Raw genomic sequence first — 17198 nt, forward strand, 5'->3', positions numbered from 1 at the left:
GTAGGGTGAAGGGGTATACATAATTGTCACAACATTAAAAAGGTAAAATCCTATCTGAGATTTAAAGCGGCGGAACTCCTCTTTAAGCAATTGGTTTTATACTGTCTATAAGTGAATGTTCCTTTTAAATCATGATGAAATTCAAACTGTATAGTACGGATTTTATTTGCAGATTAAACACATTGGAATTATTGTGAATACATTAAGAAGAAGTGGACTATTAAAGGGGTTGTAAAGGTTTGTTTTTTTTTTTTTTTTTCTAAATAGGTTCCTTTAAGCTAGTGCATTGTTGGTTCATTTACATTTTCCTTTGTTTTCCCTTCTAAATGTTTTTTTTTCTTTGTCTGAATTTCTCACTTCCTTTTCCTCCTCAGTAAGCTTGCCCCCATCATCCGAGCCGTTCTGGCTGGGGGTTAGTCAGCGTGCTCGCCCCCCTCCCTTGGGACTACATCCCTGCGGGAACGCAGCGTCTCCCCGCAGGGATGTAGTCCCAAGGGAGGGGGGGAGCACGCTGACTAACCCCCAGCCAGACCGGTTCGGATGATGGGGGCAAGCTTACCGAGGAGGAACAGGAAGTGAGAAATTCAGACAGAGTAAAAAAAAAATTTAGAATGGAAATCGAAGGAAAGAGTAACTGAACCAACAATGCATTCGCTTAAAGGAACCTATTTAGAAAATAAAAAAACAAACCTTTACAACCCCTTTAATATTACAAGTTACAGGATTAGCATGAAGACATACACAAATTAAGTTATACACAAGTAAATACTGTATATACATGTTTATTTGACAAGTAAGAACTTAACAAATCTAGTAAAAGGTCTGACCATTTAGAGTAATGTAACCAATAGTAACAAAAGATGTTTCAGCTATCATCAGTTGTTTAATACTTTATTTATTACTTTTCCAAATTCAAGAAAGCACAGCAAAGACATGGCAAGATTTCTTTAAAACATTAAACTATTCTATTTCTTACTGGCAAAATTAAATAATTCCTTTCACCGAACGAGTACAAAAAGCATTAAAAAAATGGAACACACAAAAAGAGAAGTAGTAATGAATATATTTTCTTTTTCAAGCGTATTTACAAAAAAAAATAAAAAATAAAAGACAGAGAATGAAATACGTATTTACATTTCTCCTAGTTGTAAACCCATTAATGTTCCTACTATATAATCGAATGAAGAGGTAGCAGTGGAGCACACTTCTGCCAACATTTAAAGTACAATTTAATATATATATATATATATATATATATATTTTTTTAGGTAAAATACTGTATGTATTTTGTAAAACCTGAATGACATGCATGCTGCTCCACCCACCTGAGCCCTTCCATCCACTATGTTTCACTCCAAAAGGAGATCGATTGCATTTATCATAGACTCTAATGCCTCGTACACACGACCGTTTTTTTCCGTCTGGAAAACTGCCATGAGAGCTTTTGGCCGGGAAAACCGGCTGTGTGTAGGCTCCATCGCAGTTTTCCCAACAAGAAAAATGCCAAAAAAAGAGAACCAGCTTTCTTTTTTCCCTGTTGGGATTCCCGGCTGACTTTTTCCCATCGGGAAAACTGGTCGTGTGTATGCTTTTCCGAGGGGAAAAAAAACATGCATGCTCAGAATCAAGTATGAGACAGGAGCGCTCATTCTGGTAAAACTAGCATTCGTAATGGAGATGTAACATTCGTCACGCTGTAACGGACTGAAAAGCACAAAGACTGAAAAGCTGAAATCTTCCCTCACCAAACCTTTACTAACACACGGATCAGCAAAAGCAGCCCAAAGGGTGGCGCAGTTGGAATGGAACTTCCCCTTTATAGTCCCGTTGTACCTGTTGGACGGGTGGTATTTGGCCTGAACGTGTGCATGCAATGCAGGCTTGAGAGGAATTCCGTCGGGAAAAACGTTGTATTTTTAACTGCCGAGAAAAATGGTTGTGTGTATGAGGCAATCAGCGTTGTTTACACTGGCACCGTCAGACCTGCAGTTATATACAATTAGAAGACATTTACAAAATGTCCAATAAACTACATACAAATGCATGTAATGATTTTTCAATAGCGCCATTCACATTAAGAATTTATCTGCGTTTTAGGCGCGGCCAGTTTTAACCTCTACTATTTTCACCTAGGTAAAAGTGGGTACCTGTATGGAAAAGGTACCCACTCCACAAAAAAAACACTGCCAATAGAGGTGGAGGGTGAGGAGGATAAATAGAACTTTCACTTTTAAGTGAAATTCCACTTTAAGTAGAAGGGTTGAATGAGGGGAAAAAAAGCTCCCTGTAGTGGTGATCTACAAATCTCTTGATTTAAAACCGACTATATATTAACTGATGATACACTATCCATGCCCTTTAAAGCGGAGTTCCACCCAAAAGTGGAACTTCCGCTTAAACCACTCCTAACCCCCTTACATGCCACATTTGGCATGTCATTTTTTTGGGGGGGGGGAGTGGGGGCTTCAGTAGGAGTGGGACTTCGTGTCCCACTTCCTCCTTCTGCCCAGGGAAGCGGCTCGTCATATCACCTAATGCGGCACCTCCCTGTAGGCGATCACCTGGGACTTGTGACAGGTCCCAGGCGATCGCCTGTCCACTCAGGGAGTGCAGCACCCTTTGCGCATGCGTAGTGAGTGCCCGGCCGTGAAGCCGAAAGCTGTCACGGCCGGGTGCCCACAGTTAGAATCGAGGCGCCGGTGTAGAGGGGGGGGAGAGGAGCGAAGCTCCGGGCGGCACGTCGCTGGACAGTGGAACAGGTAAGCGTATGTTTATTAAAAGCCAGCAGCTACACTTTTTGTAGCTGCTGACTTTTAATAAACATAAAAAAGGCTGGAACTCCCCTTTAAATAAGCCTCACGATACTAAGCAGCCATAGCAAAAAATATTTCATTATAGTGTTGCTTTCTTTACTGGGATAATGCTAATAGCACTTGCAGTTTTTAATTTCCAGTTGCCCTTAGCAGACAGATTTCTCAGGGTTTATTGCCCTCAGTGCCTTACCATGGACAGCTATATAAAGATAATATAGACATTTTAACTTAACTTATATTTTTCTGATCCAATTAAAATGACACAAAACTCAATTTTTTTTATAAAATAAAAGCAATATGTTTAAATATAATTTGAATGTGATATGTCTCACTTTCTTGGTTTCATCCCTCAAATGCAAGCTTTACTCTGATATTTTCAGACTTCCTGTTTTATGGTGGCTACATTCATGCTCCATGCCTCACTTGTGTATATGAACAAAGCCACCCGCTCCTGCGCGCTCCCGACTATACACCTTTTTGCTGACATTTAATTCTATATGAATTGTAGTACGGTATGTATAATGTGATCATGTGACCAGAAATAAAAACACTCCTCGGTTTACATTGGTAGTGGTGAGGTGCATCAGGAGGGAGATAGGAAGCATTTACAGGACAAAAAAGAGGCTTGACAACAATGGTAAGAAAAAAAAAAACACAGCCATGGTATACTTGATATTTTGGAACGATCAATGTTAAAAATAAATTTAGTTTATTGTCACTTTAAGCCGTTGTTAAAACTGACCTAGATGTAATTGTCTGTATTTTCAGCAAACCTACACATTTAAAAAGCAACACAGAAGACTTTGTTCGATCTGCATTTCATATTTTTAGGACTTTTTAACTTAAGGAGATTTTTTCCATCTGAACAGAGATGCCACTGCATGGACCACATAAAGTGCTGTTGCAATAAAGGCAAATACCTGCAGAACAAAAAATATATATTAGTTAATGTACCATAGAACACAATGGGGTAGATGTATGCAAACTGCCCTAAGAGGCACGTTTCCTCTTGTGCACAATAACCGATTTCCAAGTGTAATGCCCCGTACACACCATCACTTTATGTGATGAAAAAAAACGACACTTTCTGTGAAGTAAAAAATGACGTTTTTGAAACTTCAATTTTCAAAGACGAAGTTGCCTACACACCATCGTTTTTCTCACAATGTTCTTGCAAAGTTCCACCACGTTTTACCATTGAAGTAGCTTCTGGGCATGCGTGGATGAAAAAACGTCTTAGAAAACGACGTTTTTTGCTACACACGGTCAATTTCTGTGAAGTAAAAAGTGCACTTTTGAAAAACGACACATAAAATTGAAGCATGCTTCAATTTTTTTTGGTCGTTTTTTACAAGACATAAAACGACGTTTCCCCCCACACACAGTCAATTAAAGTGACGTTTTTAAAAACGTCATTTTTTTTCATCACATAAAGTGATGGTGTGTACGCGGCATTAGTTTTATAGTCTAGGTTTAGACCTAAGTAAGGAATTCTGATTGTTTTCCATGTGCACACTATTTACACATTAGCCCTAATAATGTCAGTTTATGAAAAAACGCGTAGGAAAGAGCAATGCGCTGACCATGTTTGGAAGTTTTAAGAGTGGGAAACAGATAGAAATCGGTGCTACAAGAGACACCAAAAAGGATCGGACTTTAAAAAGGCATAGACAACAATGTGTAGATTTTTGGAAAAATATATTACAATTTATTAGTAAAAATATATAGTATGGTCACATAAATATACATGTAGCACCCTGCTCCCAAATGACTGGGCGCTATGTTAAATTTAGTGGGTGTCTGAGCCAATAATGTGGCTCAGACTGTATGATTTATATTAAATTAGCCTCTGTCCTGGCAGTGGCTGTGCCTGATAGTATTTTCCCACTGTTGCCTGTAGGTGGCGATACCCCCACAGGCTAGTGTTTGAACAGGGGCAAGCCATGGATCATTGGGTATCTTTCCTCGGGAACAGCCCAGTGGGAGTGGTGCCCCGCTGTGAATGCCGGGAAAGGATACTTAAGGGGCAGACGCCATATTTTGGGCTCCTTCGCCTCGTGGCCCTTCTTGCACGAGGTATGTGTTGCGTGATTTCCAACCCTGGGACCATGTTGGCCCAAGGCTGCATCTCTATCACTAGGCCCAGTTATGCTGACTGGGGCTTACAAATCAAGAGGGATCTCAAGCTGTCCATCTAAGCGAAGGAAGCTACACTTAATAAAGGAAGGCCTGGTGACCTTATTAAGGAGGGATCCACAACTCAAGTTTTCCTACAGTTCGCCGGGTCGGCTTAAAGCCTCTTTAACTGTATGGCAGGAAGTTCGGCTATTACATCCTGTGCCAGAGGATTCCAGACTGTTCAATTTGTTCTCAATCAGTCTGTGGCAGAGACTGTTATCGTGCATCATTCCGGCTGCTAGGCCAGGTAATAGGGGTCTATCCGGGTGAGCAATACCCACTCAAGAGGGAGTGGTGAATGACTTTGGAGTTTAGGGGTTTTTCCCCAGTGATCTGTACCATGTACCTGAACCTTCCCTTCCCCCTTCATCCTTCTATCTTCTTCACAAGTTTTGAGCAAAAGAATAAAACCTGACAGCTAGAGGTTTTACATCTTGTGTGGACATTGGAGTTCTTTCAGACTTTCTTCCCCTAGACGACAAATGTTGAGGTAACGTGCAGCCCCAAAACTAACCAGCAGCTCCTACGGGGGTAGTGCTACATACAATATGGTTAAAAATCATATAGGATGATAAAATATACATAGTGAGCCCTTGCATATTGACGCGTTTCTCCGTTAGGCTTCTTAAAGGATATGAGCAAGGTTCAAAGTAGAAAACAAAGTCTCACTATATGGAACGAGATATACATAAATTACACACACACACACACACTATTAACACATAATATTAACACATAATATTAACAGTCCCATGAAACAGCCAAAACAGAAGACACAGACAGACCAAGAGGATACCTCAAAGTGAACTTATCCTTGTGTATGAGGGTCCAGTGGACAGAGAGTTCTTAAATATTTAAAAAAAAAAACACACTAACATGAAACTGTTCAAGTGGGTTGCAGCAAAACAGACCACAGAAGGATTCTAACAGAGAAAATACATCTACAGTTGCATGAAAAAGTATGTGAACCCTTTTGGAATGATATGGATTTCTGCACAAATTGGTCATAAAATGTGATCTGATCTTCATCTAAGTCACAACAATAGACAATCACAGTCTGCTTAAACTAATATCACACGAAAAATTAAATGTTACCATGTTTTTATTGAACACACCATGTAAACATTCACAGTGGAGGAGGAAAAAGTATGTGAACCCTTGGATTTAATAACTGGTTGAACCTCCTTTGGCAGCAATAACTTCAAACAAACGTTTCCTGTAGTTGCAGATCAGACATGCACGGTCAGGAGTAATTCTTGACCATTCCTCTTTACAGAACTGTTTCAGTTCAGCAATATTCTTGGGATGTCTGGTGTGAATCGCTTTCTTGAGGTCATGCCACAGCATCTCAATTGGGTTGAGGTCAGGACTCTGACTGGGCCACTCCAGAAGCGTATTTTCTCCTGTTTAAGCCATTCTGTTGTTGATTTACTTCTATGCTTTGGGTCGTTGTCCTGTTGCAACACCCATCTTCTATTGAGCTTCAGCTGGTGGCCTTAAGTTCTCCTGCAAAATGTCTTGATAAACTTGGGAATTCATTTTTCCTTAGATGATAGCAATCCGTCCAGGCCCTGACGCAGCAAAGCAGCCCCAAACCATGATGCCCCCACCACCATACTTCACAGTTGGGATGAGGTTTTGATGGTGTGCTGTGCCTCTTTTTCTTCACACAAAGTGTTGTGTGTTTCTTCCAAACAACTCAACTTTGGTTTCATCTGTCCACAGAATATTTTGCCAGTACTGCTGTGGAACATCCAGGTGCTCTTGTGCAAACTGTAAACTTGCAACAATGTTTTTTTGGACAGCAGTGGCTTCCTCTGTGGTTTCCTCCCATGAAATCCATTCTTGTTTAGTGTTTTACTTATCCTAGATTCGCTAACAGGGAAGTTAACATATGCCAGAGACTTTTGTAAATCTTCAGCTGACACTCTAGGATTCTTCTCCACCTCATTGAGCAGTCTGCGCTGTGCTCTTGCAGTCATCTTTACAGGAGTCCGCCAGCTCAGTAGGAGATCTCTCCGCTGATCTACGCTGAGCCGGCAGATGACAAGTCCCTCTCTGCTCACTTCCTTGTATGAACTATGTTGTAGGGTGCAATTGCATCGGTCACCACAGGAGGCATTTTTGTTTTGCTGTGTTTCTGGGTCTGTCCTGTACGACAATGGTCCGTGTTGTCCCACGCATGCCTGGTGAATACATCTCTGCGCATGCGCTCTAAATGCCGCCTTTAATCACCATGGCGACGTGTGCCCTCTCTATCTAGTGGCACTTACCGCTGACGTCATTTGTGACGCCCCGGCATGGCATGGGAATTATCCCATCTGACCTTCTTTTATATAATTTTTTCAGATCTCCATTTTGGACACTGCATCCTTTGTTGGCTCTTTTGCATAAATAATTTCGGCAGATAAAGACTCCCTTATGGCTGGTTAACCCTCTGACTTCTGCAGTACTTTATACATATGCTGTCACTTGTGACGCCCATATGCCCGTCTTTTGAAGTATCTTACTTCTATACAAAGAGGTGGTATATATCTTTAATCTCTCACTCCCCAGATGCCTTTCCGCCCAAAAACTATATATATCATGGTTTGTTTATTCATTTACTATATATATATATATATATATATATATATATATATATATATTTTAAAAAAAATTCTCTATTAGAATCCTTCTGTGGCCTGCTATGCCGCAACCCGCTTGAACAGTTCAAGCGGGTTGCGGAGGATAAGTTCACTATGTGGTATCCTCTTGGTCTGTCTGTGTCTTCTGTTTTGGCTGTTTCATTGGACTGTTAATATTATGTGTGTTTTTTTTTTTTCATATGTATAATTTATGTATATCTCATTCCAGATAGTGAGACTTTGTTTTCTTCTTTGAACCTTGCTCATATCCTTGAATAAGCCTATTGTTTTCTATATGCCCTTGTGCTGTGCTGCAAAGCAGCTCAGCTGATATGGTATAAATTAGTCCTTAGAGATTACAAAATAGATATGATAGTTACCACTGCAGCGATGTTCTCTTGATAGATTTTACCCGCGCCATTCGAACCTATTGTTGCATAAGCCTGTAGTACTGAAGCACTTAGGTAGAATATGGCAGCAATAAAGTGATAAAAGGCATCCTAAAAAAAAAAGAAGAAAAATAAATAAATAATACAATTATATCAAGTTTTACACAAAAGTGTTATATATTCTGTATATTAAATGTTTTGTATATTCTTTACAAAATAATAAATAATGAGTGGCATCATGTTACACATGCATTGCTGTTTGTTTGCCTTTAAAAAAATTGTCCCTACCTCACTTTGTAGCTAGGGGATACCCAATGTTGTTGGTCTCACCCTTCTTCATGCTTTAGTCTCCATTTATTACATGTACTGTATTCTGCTGGAGCTAGACGCACTTCTTTTTTTTTTTTTTTTTTTTTTACCCATTGATTGTCAGTTATGATCTGCACAAGTTTTTGGATTAAAGCTTTCTACAATCTGCAGGAGGTCATTTGGATTGAGACACAGTCTGCTAATTCTACTGAGACTGTAAGTTAAAGCTATCTGGCCACAACTGGATCAGTTATAGAGATCACATAATACCTATGCACATCCATAATATAAGGTTGTTCCATGTAGTACAGCAGGTGAGACCTTAGGTAGGGCAACAGAGGTAGGGCAACAGAGGCAGTATTGTTGACTCCTTAAGGCTCAGTTCACGCTACTGCGACTCAATTCTGATGTGGCCTTTGGTGCGATAATATTGTGCGACCTTGATGCAACTTTAGGTGTGGCTAGTATATTTTATGCAGCCAAATTGCACCAAAATCACACCAAAGTAGTACAGGAAGCTTTTTCAAAATTGCACCACACAGAATCACATTGATGTGAATGGACACCATTAAAAATAACGTGATTCCCCTTGTGATGGGACTCTGTATATCAAGTAGTATCACAAATCTCAATAGTGAGAACCAGCCCTAAAGCAATAAAGGATCAGCAGGTATTTTTTGTGCACATGCAGTGTTAATGTGTATGTGTTACATGAATATGTTTTTTTTTTTTATATGGTTTTGCCCAGACATATCATTTAAAGTGATTCTGTCCAGAGTCCTGTGTCTTTATACTCCGCTGCTTTGCTACTCCCCAGTAACTGCAGGTATTCATCAAATCCAGGTGTGCTGTATACCTGCTCCTCTGGCCACAGGTTGTGGTTCTACTCACAGGATGAATACGCTTATGAGAATAAGTGTGCAGTGGTTTCCCAGCAGGTCTTGGGGGAGATTTCCTCAGCAACTGAATGCCTTTTAGTGCCGGGATCACCAGGACAGGTAAACATTTACAATCTTTTTTTTTTTTTTTTTACTTTTTGTGACAGGTTTGTTTTGATATTCACATTGGTGAAAGAGTAATTTTAATCCAGTTCGGCACACAGGAGTATCAGTAGGACTTCAACATATTGTTCATTCAGGATAACTCTTATAAAAAAAAAGATTTACTAATAATATTGCATTGTAATATGCATACAATGCTGTTCTGTCCTACCATACTAAGCACTGCAAGTGTGATCTCTATAACTGACCCAATTGTGGCAAGATGCCTGTAACTTATGTTCTCAGTTGATTTAGCAGACAGTGACTTTATCCAAATGACATCTTGCAGATTGTAGAAAGCTTTTTAATTCACACCTTGTGTGTGATTAGTAGGGTGCCGGTCTTCGGGCCAGCCCTGAACGTCTTGGGAGTAGGTGGACATAGCCTTCTGGCTTAGTTCGCCTGCTCTCATGGGGTCTCCCTTCGGGGGAGCCCCACCGAGGAGGGTTCTGTTTGGGCAGACCCTCCAAGGATGTTGGGTCCGTGTCGGCTTCAGCTGCACAGACCACAGATTACCTCAGTCCCTGCCAGGAGCCTAACGCCCCGGGGGAACAGGATTGGGCCCTTTTCGGAGGGCCATTTGACGATGCACCCGTCACAGTTTTTTTGTGTATCACTCTTTATGTGCGTGCACATTTTTACCTGCACCGGGTGAAGTTTTTGGGTTGTGTTATGCACGCCAAAGGCTTTTCAATAGAAAAAAAAAAAATTAACTTCAGATAGGTCAAAAAAATTATGTATACCGTATCGTGTCTACCTCCAACAGAATACAGTACACATGGTGAATGGGAGGCTAAAAGCATTAAGAAGGGTGAGACTAACGACTTCAAAAATCCCCTACCTAAGGGTAACGACAAAAAAATTTAAAAGACAAAAAACAAACAGATAATACATGTGTAACAGGATACTCCCATTAAAATCTACCTAGTCCAAACAAAAAGTGAATACTCTATTCCAGGAACACCTGAAAGATAAGAAACGGGAGAACAATGAAAAATAACATTAACCTAAAAAAGGTACTCCTCATTTAAAGACCAGGTTCAGTTCCAACGACCAGGTCGTTAAACGAGGAGTCACAAGAAATCAATATTTTAAGCATTCTTAACTACTGTACTGTATTGTGAAAAAAAAATAAGTGGTCTAAAAAAACACAAAACTCCAGCTCAATGTTTTAATTTGCATAAGTACAGAACACAAACAAAAATTCCGTACTGTATAAGACAATGATGTATAGCACGTCGTTCAGGTGGGAAGAGCTGGTGGTAAGTCTGAGCAGTTGTTAAACAGTCAAGTCGTTAAAACGAGGAATATCTGTACTGTAAAACCTGAAAGTCACTACTGGTGTCTAGAAGATGGCACAGAAGACAGTTTATTATTAAAGGAAGGCAGCAAGAATCACCAGTCCTTACTTACCGTTGAATCGAATCATTGGTTTAGATTAGAAAGTGAATCTTTTTCCTTTGGCAAAGAAGTACCAGTTTGTTGATAGGCCTAAAGTAGAAGCACACTAATCCAATCCTTAATTGCCTTGACCTCTACTTTCTGAACCTTTCCATTACTTGCTACAGTCTTTGTAATGGGGCCCATAGACCAATGGTTGTAGTGGGCATCCTTTTCTTTCAAGATGAATATGTGGAGGTTGGGTTTGCCAGTTTGCCATTTGACACAACCTTGAAGGTTGCAAAGTTTTACAGTCAGGATCCACCCAGAAGCCTAGACTGGCAGCGTCTCTCAGCCAGCCACTGGGAGACTGAGCCAGCCACTCCCACCCCCTGCAGAGCCTGGTGCTCCAATGAGCGCTGGAGAGGAAGAGCAGAGACCCTCACCAGGCAATCAGCGGTCGTTGATTTTGGAAGCAGCAGAGGGGATGGGGGCGATGCTGCATCCACCTAGGCGCGTATAAAGCTTTATTTTTTTGGTTATACCCATACTTCTCTTTTAATATGTTTTCAATCCCATGTGCCTGCACTTCAAGTTGAACACACCGAATGGTGACCTTTTCTGCTTGTGAGTTTTCCTCAATGGTGGGAGGCCCTTCAGAGACTATTCATGATACTCTTATGGTCCTCAGTGTTGGTTGCAAATTCATAAGCAGCATAGATAAGCTGTGTTGAGAGAGTGGGTAACCGCTCAAAGAGAACCAGGTAATCTGATTCCTGTGGTCCGAGCCAAGGGTGCAGGCAGTGCAATCAAAATGCAGGTTAGGATGAAGGAAAAAAGCTGGGACAGCCGCACTCCAAAAAAACTCCTCCTTTAATTAAAAATCACAAAATACATGCCACAGCAAAAAACAGCACAACAAAGGAAAAGCTGACGTTTCGCACTATGCCTTAGTGCTTCTTCATAGCTGAGAGACTGGGAGACTGAGCCAGCCACTCCCACCCCCTGCAGAGCCTGGTGCTCCAATGAGCGCTGGAGAGGAAGAGCAGAGACCCTCACCAGGCAATCAGCGGTCGTTGATTTTGGAAGCAGCAGAGGGGGTGGGGGCGATGCTGCATCCACCTAGGTGCGTATAAAGCTTTATTTTTTTGGTTATACCCATACTTCTCTTTTAATATGTTTTCAATCCCATGTGCATGCACTTCAAGTTGAACACACCGAATGGTGACCTTTTCTGCTTGTGAGTTTTCCTCAATGGTGGGAGGCCCTTCAGAGACCATTCATGATACTCTTATGGTCCTCAGTGTTGGTTGCAAATTCATAAGCAGCATAGATAAGCTGTGTGATTGCACGTGTGTATATACTGTGTATATACATCGCATCGAGGCCTGCTGGTAATGACTGCGCTCTCAATAAGCATTTTAAATAAATAAATAAATAAATATATATATATATATATAAATACAACTATTCAAAGTAATATCACAAATACTCTTGTATGACCAGTAGGGGCCTGGCAGTGTTTAGGTAGGCCACTAGGTAGCATTGGTTTGCCAAGCGTAAAATGTGATAGTATTTGTTTGGTATAGCGGTTTATGTGCTTTAGAGTAGATTGTGCACACCTGCATTAGTGTTACATTTAGATATAACATTTAAAAGGTCTGGGAATGTTATGTTCTAATATCGCAAACTTTGGAGGGTTATCCCTGCAGGGATAGTGCTTCAATCATTATCCTGTTAAGTAGGTTGTACATATCTGTTTGTTAGGAAGTACTAGTGTGTCCCTGAGCAGGCAGTACATCAAAAGGCAATTTTGTTTTTTATGTGGTCAACTATGTCTTTCAAGTGAAAGTGGGGAGAAGCAGGAGTAGGGATCTCCTCTTTGTTGGTTGGAATCTGGTTGCACTTTATGAGTGGGCAATGGTATTTCTACACTGCCATTCAGGGGAGCTACTACAAAAACATTGGCTTTAATGCCAGAAACTTCTGTAATGCCAGCATAGGTAAGGCATCTCCTGTTAAACATAACAGGTCAAAAAGCTTTGATCTTGCAAGAGACCTGTTACTCTGATCATCTAGACTAATAGTGTGCAGTCTCACAGCTTTTTCAGGTGGTATACACAAACTAATTTCCTAAGCCGTTGTGGTTTGTTATTGGTCTGGTAAGGGGCATTGGTGAATTGGGTTATTGATTTTCTTGTTCTGATCTGTCTTGTAAGGGACGGGAGTAGGCATAATAGTCTTTTACAAACACTGGACCTTTGCAGTCTATGAGAAATGTGTGAGCTTGCAGTCATTCGATTGGAGGAGAACACCCTGGCCTTTAGGAGAAAGATCAAAACCCATCTCTTTTAAGGTCCAAAAGGAGAACTGGTCAAACAAGCGCCCAGAGGCGATTTAGTTCGCATGTGTAGCGCTATATAAGTTTTTCACTCACTCACTCATTGGAGAAGGTGGACCAAGATGGTTGGACTCTCCAAAGAAGAAACTTGGATCATTCTTAGTATCTGCAATTCTACTAATGAACTCACAGAAGTAGGAAAAGGGAGGAAAGGAAACTACTTCCTTCCTTGTACATTGATCCAAGTCATGTCTATTTTTTTTTTGTATAACATAATTTAACTTGGTGTAAGGAAAGGCTTGCCAACAGATGAGATGGACTCTGGCTAATGCATATGTGCATACTCAAATGCGTACACATGCCCCCAATTCATGTTGCTGACCCGGCTTGACTTGACCACTCTCTGAACTCAGCCTGCACCAAACTCGGCTTGTCCTCTGTTCTTCACTTGGTTTGCTCCATTGGCTCCTGCTTCTCTGATCAGTTCCAGACCCGGTTTGTTTCCTGACCACACTCCTGCCTGTGCCCTGTACCTGATTCACCCTATCTGTGTATGACCTAGCCTTCTGGACTTTGTTACTCTGCCTGTCGCCAGTATCAGATGCGGACCTGCTTGCCTGCTTACTGGAGCTGTCTGACAACTTCTCCTGCACAACGTGGACACCTGCCCTGCTGCTACCAAGACTTACAGGCACTTGTGCCACTCTGTACTCCTGTCTACACTATCAGAGGCCCCCCGATTCAGAGGTGTAGGAGGCCTTCCTCATCATATTGGGCTCTGCTATTAGGTACGTGATGCTTGAAGCACCAAGAGAAGTTGCCTGAGCTCTTGAAACTTTAGATTGCCTTTGCTAGATTTTCAGGAAACGTTGCAACCTTTTAAATAAAGCACCCTTCTTGGCTTCTGGGCTGCCGAGACTATGCTCAAGTCTGTCCCAAGCATTTATTTAAAAAACAAACTGACATGTCTGTTTTGGGCTGTGGATGTACAGCTGCAAGTGGAACAAAGTCAGTTATATTGGCTGGTGCACTGAAATTGAGCGACTTTGGGTGGTATGGTAGTGCAAAAGAATTCATACCTAACACTGGCTTAGAGGTGATTGCCTTGTTGGGTTGCAGCTGTGGGAGCAGTGTACTTGGTAGGAGGTAATTGACTAGTCCCATGGTAAGATGTATGGTCTATTATTTGCATACCAGAACCGCAGTGCGTTCTGGTGCGATTCACATGCAGTTCCTACTGCGCATGGGCCCTTTACCTTGCCATGGCTACGGTTTGCTCACATGGTTATTCTAAAACTTCTATCTCTGCTCTCTTGCATGCAGCTTCTGCTTTCACCTCTGCTTCCATTTGTGCTATCTAGTATGCAGCTTCTGTTTCCATCTCTGCTTTCTTTTGTGAAAAGTCGGCCTGATTTCTAGAACCAAAACAGTGCCACAACACTAAGGCCCAGATTCTCAAAAGAGATACGACGGCGTATCTCCAGATACGCCATCGTATCTCTGAGTTGCGCCGTCTTTGTGCCTGATTCTTAGAATCAGTTACGCATTGATTTCCCTTAGATCCGACTGGCGTAAGTCTCTTACACCGTCGGATCATAACTGCATATTTACGCTGGCCGCTAGGGGCGTGTACGCTGATTAACGCTTAGAAATATGTAAATCAGCTACATACGCAAATTCACGAACGTACGCCCGGCCGACGCAGTACAGATACGCCGTTTACGTTAGGCTTTTCCCGGCATAAAGTTACCCCTGCTATATGGTGGCGTACCAATGTTAAGTATGGACGTCGTTCCCGCGTCGAATTTTTAATTTTTTACGTCGTTTGCGTAAGTCGTCCGTGAATGGGGCTGGACGTCATTTACGTTCACATCGAAACCAATACGTCCTTGCGGCATACTTTGGAGCAATGCACACTGGGATATTCCACGGATGGCGCATGCGCCGTTCGTGAAAAACGTCAATCACGTCGGGTCACAATTTATTAACATAAAACACGCCCCCCTGTTCCAAATTTGAATTAGGCGGGCTTACGCCGGCCTTTTTACGCTACGCCGCCGCAACTTACGGAGCAAGTGCTTTGAGAATACAGCACTTGCCCTTCTAAGTTGCGGAGGCGTAACGTAAATCGGATACGTTACACTCGCGCAAAGATACGCGGATCTACGAGAAGTCCTCACAGTTACTCTTGGTGGGCGCAGGAATGGGCCCTGCTGTGAAATATTAGATCAAGAATTGTAATTACATGCCCCTGTTGAACAGGGGCAGAAAAATTTGGCCTTAGGCACTGGTTCCACAACACAGCAACCCCTCACAGATACTCTAGTTGGAGTGCAGGAATGAGCCCTGCTGCAAAGCATTGCATCAACAATTGTAATTACATGCCCCTGTTAAACAGGGTCAGAAAAATTGGGCCTTAGGTACTGGTGCCACAACACTGCAACCCCTCACAGATACTCTACTTGGAGCGCAGGAATGAGCCCTGCTGAAAAAAGTATTGCATCAAAATTTGTAATTACACACCCCTGTTAAACAGGGGCAGAAAAATTGGGCCTTAGCCACTGGTGGCGGTGCCCAGAACCAAAAATGTTCTTACAAGCTATCAGCATGATCATTGAGGAGGAAAAGGATAGTCACTCAGCATAAAAGGATAGTCACTCAGCATAAAAGGATAGTCACTCAGCATCAGCATAGGCAGTCTTGAAGGGATCTGACATAAAAAAATATATATATTCGGTTACATCAATTTCAGGTGCTTGGTAGCTGGTGGTGATCCAAGACTGATTCATTTTTATGAAGGTCAGTCAATCGACGGTGGACAGGAGCACCCTGTGATTGGTTACAAAGCCTCCAGCAGCACTAAATGTGCGTTCCGAAACAACGCTGGATGCAGGACAGGCCAGTAGCTCAATTGCATACTGTGCAAGCTCTGGCCAGTGATCCATCCTCAAGACCCAGTAACCCAGACGATTTTCAATTGGAAAGGTGTCCAAGTCTGATCTTGCCCCTAGGTATTCCTGCACCATGTAAAGCAGACGCTGGCGATGGTTGCTGGAACTGATCATACAAAAAATTGTCTGAACGCATCGGTCAGACAGCCACCTTCTCCACCGCTCCTTCTTTGACTGACCGAAGCCTCAGCAACACGTTGTCCAGGACCAGAATTTTGTAACCTCCCAGTCTCTGGGAACGCGTTGCACAGACCTTTCTGAAAGGCCTCCCGAAGATGTTTCATCCTCTGCTCCCTCTGCGACGGCACGATAAGGTTTACAACCTTACCCCTGTAATGTGGATCAAGGAGGGTTGCCAGCCAGTAATGATCCCTCTCCTTGATAGCACAAATACGAGGATCCTTCCGCAGGCTTTGCAGGATCAGGGAGGCCATGCAGCGTAGGTTTGCTAAGGCATTCAGTGCGGAGTCCTCTGGGTCACTGAGGACGACAGGATCCGAAACCACCTCCTCCCAGACAAGAGGGATAGTGTCACTGATGCATGCACTGTCACTGCTCACCATCCTCATGGCCTCCTCAAATGGTGACAGGACAGTGCATGCATCCCTGATCATGGCCCAATGACCTGGGGAAAAAAACAAGCCCCCCGACCCTGTCCTGGTGCCATATTGGCACAGATACTAATTGATGGCCCTCTGCTGCGTGTACAGCTGCTGCAGCATGGCCAACGTAGAGTTCCACCTGGTGGGCATATCACAGATTAGGTGGTTCTTGGGCAGGTTGTATTCCTTTTGGAGGTCTGCCAGCCGAGCACTGGCATTATATGACTGGCAGAAGTGCACACAGAGTTTCCTGGCCTGCTTCAGGACCTCCTGTAAGCCCGGGTACCTGCCCAAGGACCGCTGCACCACCAAGTTAAGGACATGAGCCAAACAGGGCACATGAGTCAGTTGTCCCTGTCGAGGGCGGAGAGAAGGTTGGTGCCATTGTCGCAAACCACCTTTCCTGGCTTAAGCTGGCGTGGCGTCAACCATCTCTGAGCCTGCCCCTGCAGAGCTGACAGAACCTCTGCCCCAGTGGGGCTCCTGTCCCCCAAGCACACCAGCTCAAGTACCGCATGGCATCTCTTTGCCTGCGTACTTGCATAGCCCCTTGAACGCCAAAGGAGCA

The 17198-nt window shown here is 42.7% G+C and overlaps 1 protein-coding gene across 1 annotated transcript in view; it reads right to left on the bottom strand.

Moving 5' to 3' along the window:
- Window positions 1-3097: 3097 nt before the first annotated feature.
- The window catches only part of LOC120937692 (myelin and lymphocyte protein-like), a 47979-nt gene continuing 33878 nt past the window's right edge, over window positions 3098-17198 (bottom strand). Inside the window, exons 3-4 of the mRNA XM_040351107.1 lie at window positions 7999-8118; window positions 3098-3733 (exon numbers count right to left, since the gene is read on the bottom strand). Coding sequence (XP_040207041.1) covers window positions 3656-3733; window positions 7999-8118 — 198 coding nt within the window. The 3' untranslated portion in view covers window positions 3098-3655. The remainder of the gene's footprint in view (window positions 3734-7998; window positions 8119-17198) is intronic.

Source organism: Rana temporaria, chromosome 4 (genome assembly GCF_905171775.1).
Source record: "Rana temporaria chromosome 4, aRanTem1.1, whole genome shotgun sequence".
Lineage (NCBI taxonomy): Eukaryota > Metazoa > Chordata > Amphibia > Anura > Ranidae > Rana > Rana temporaria.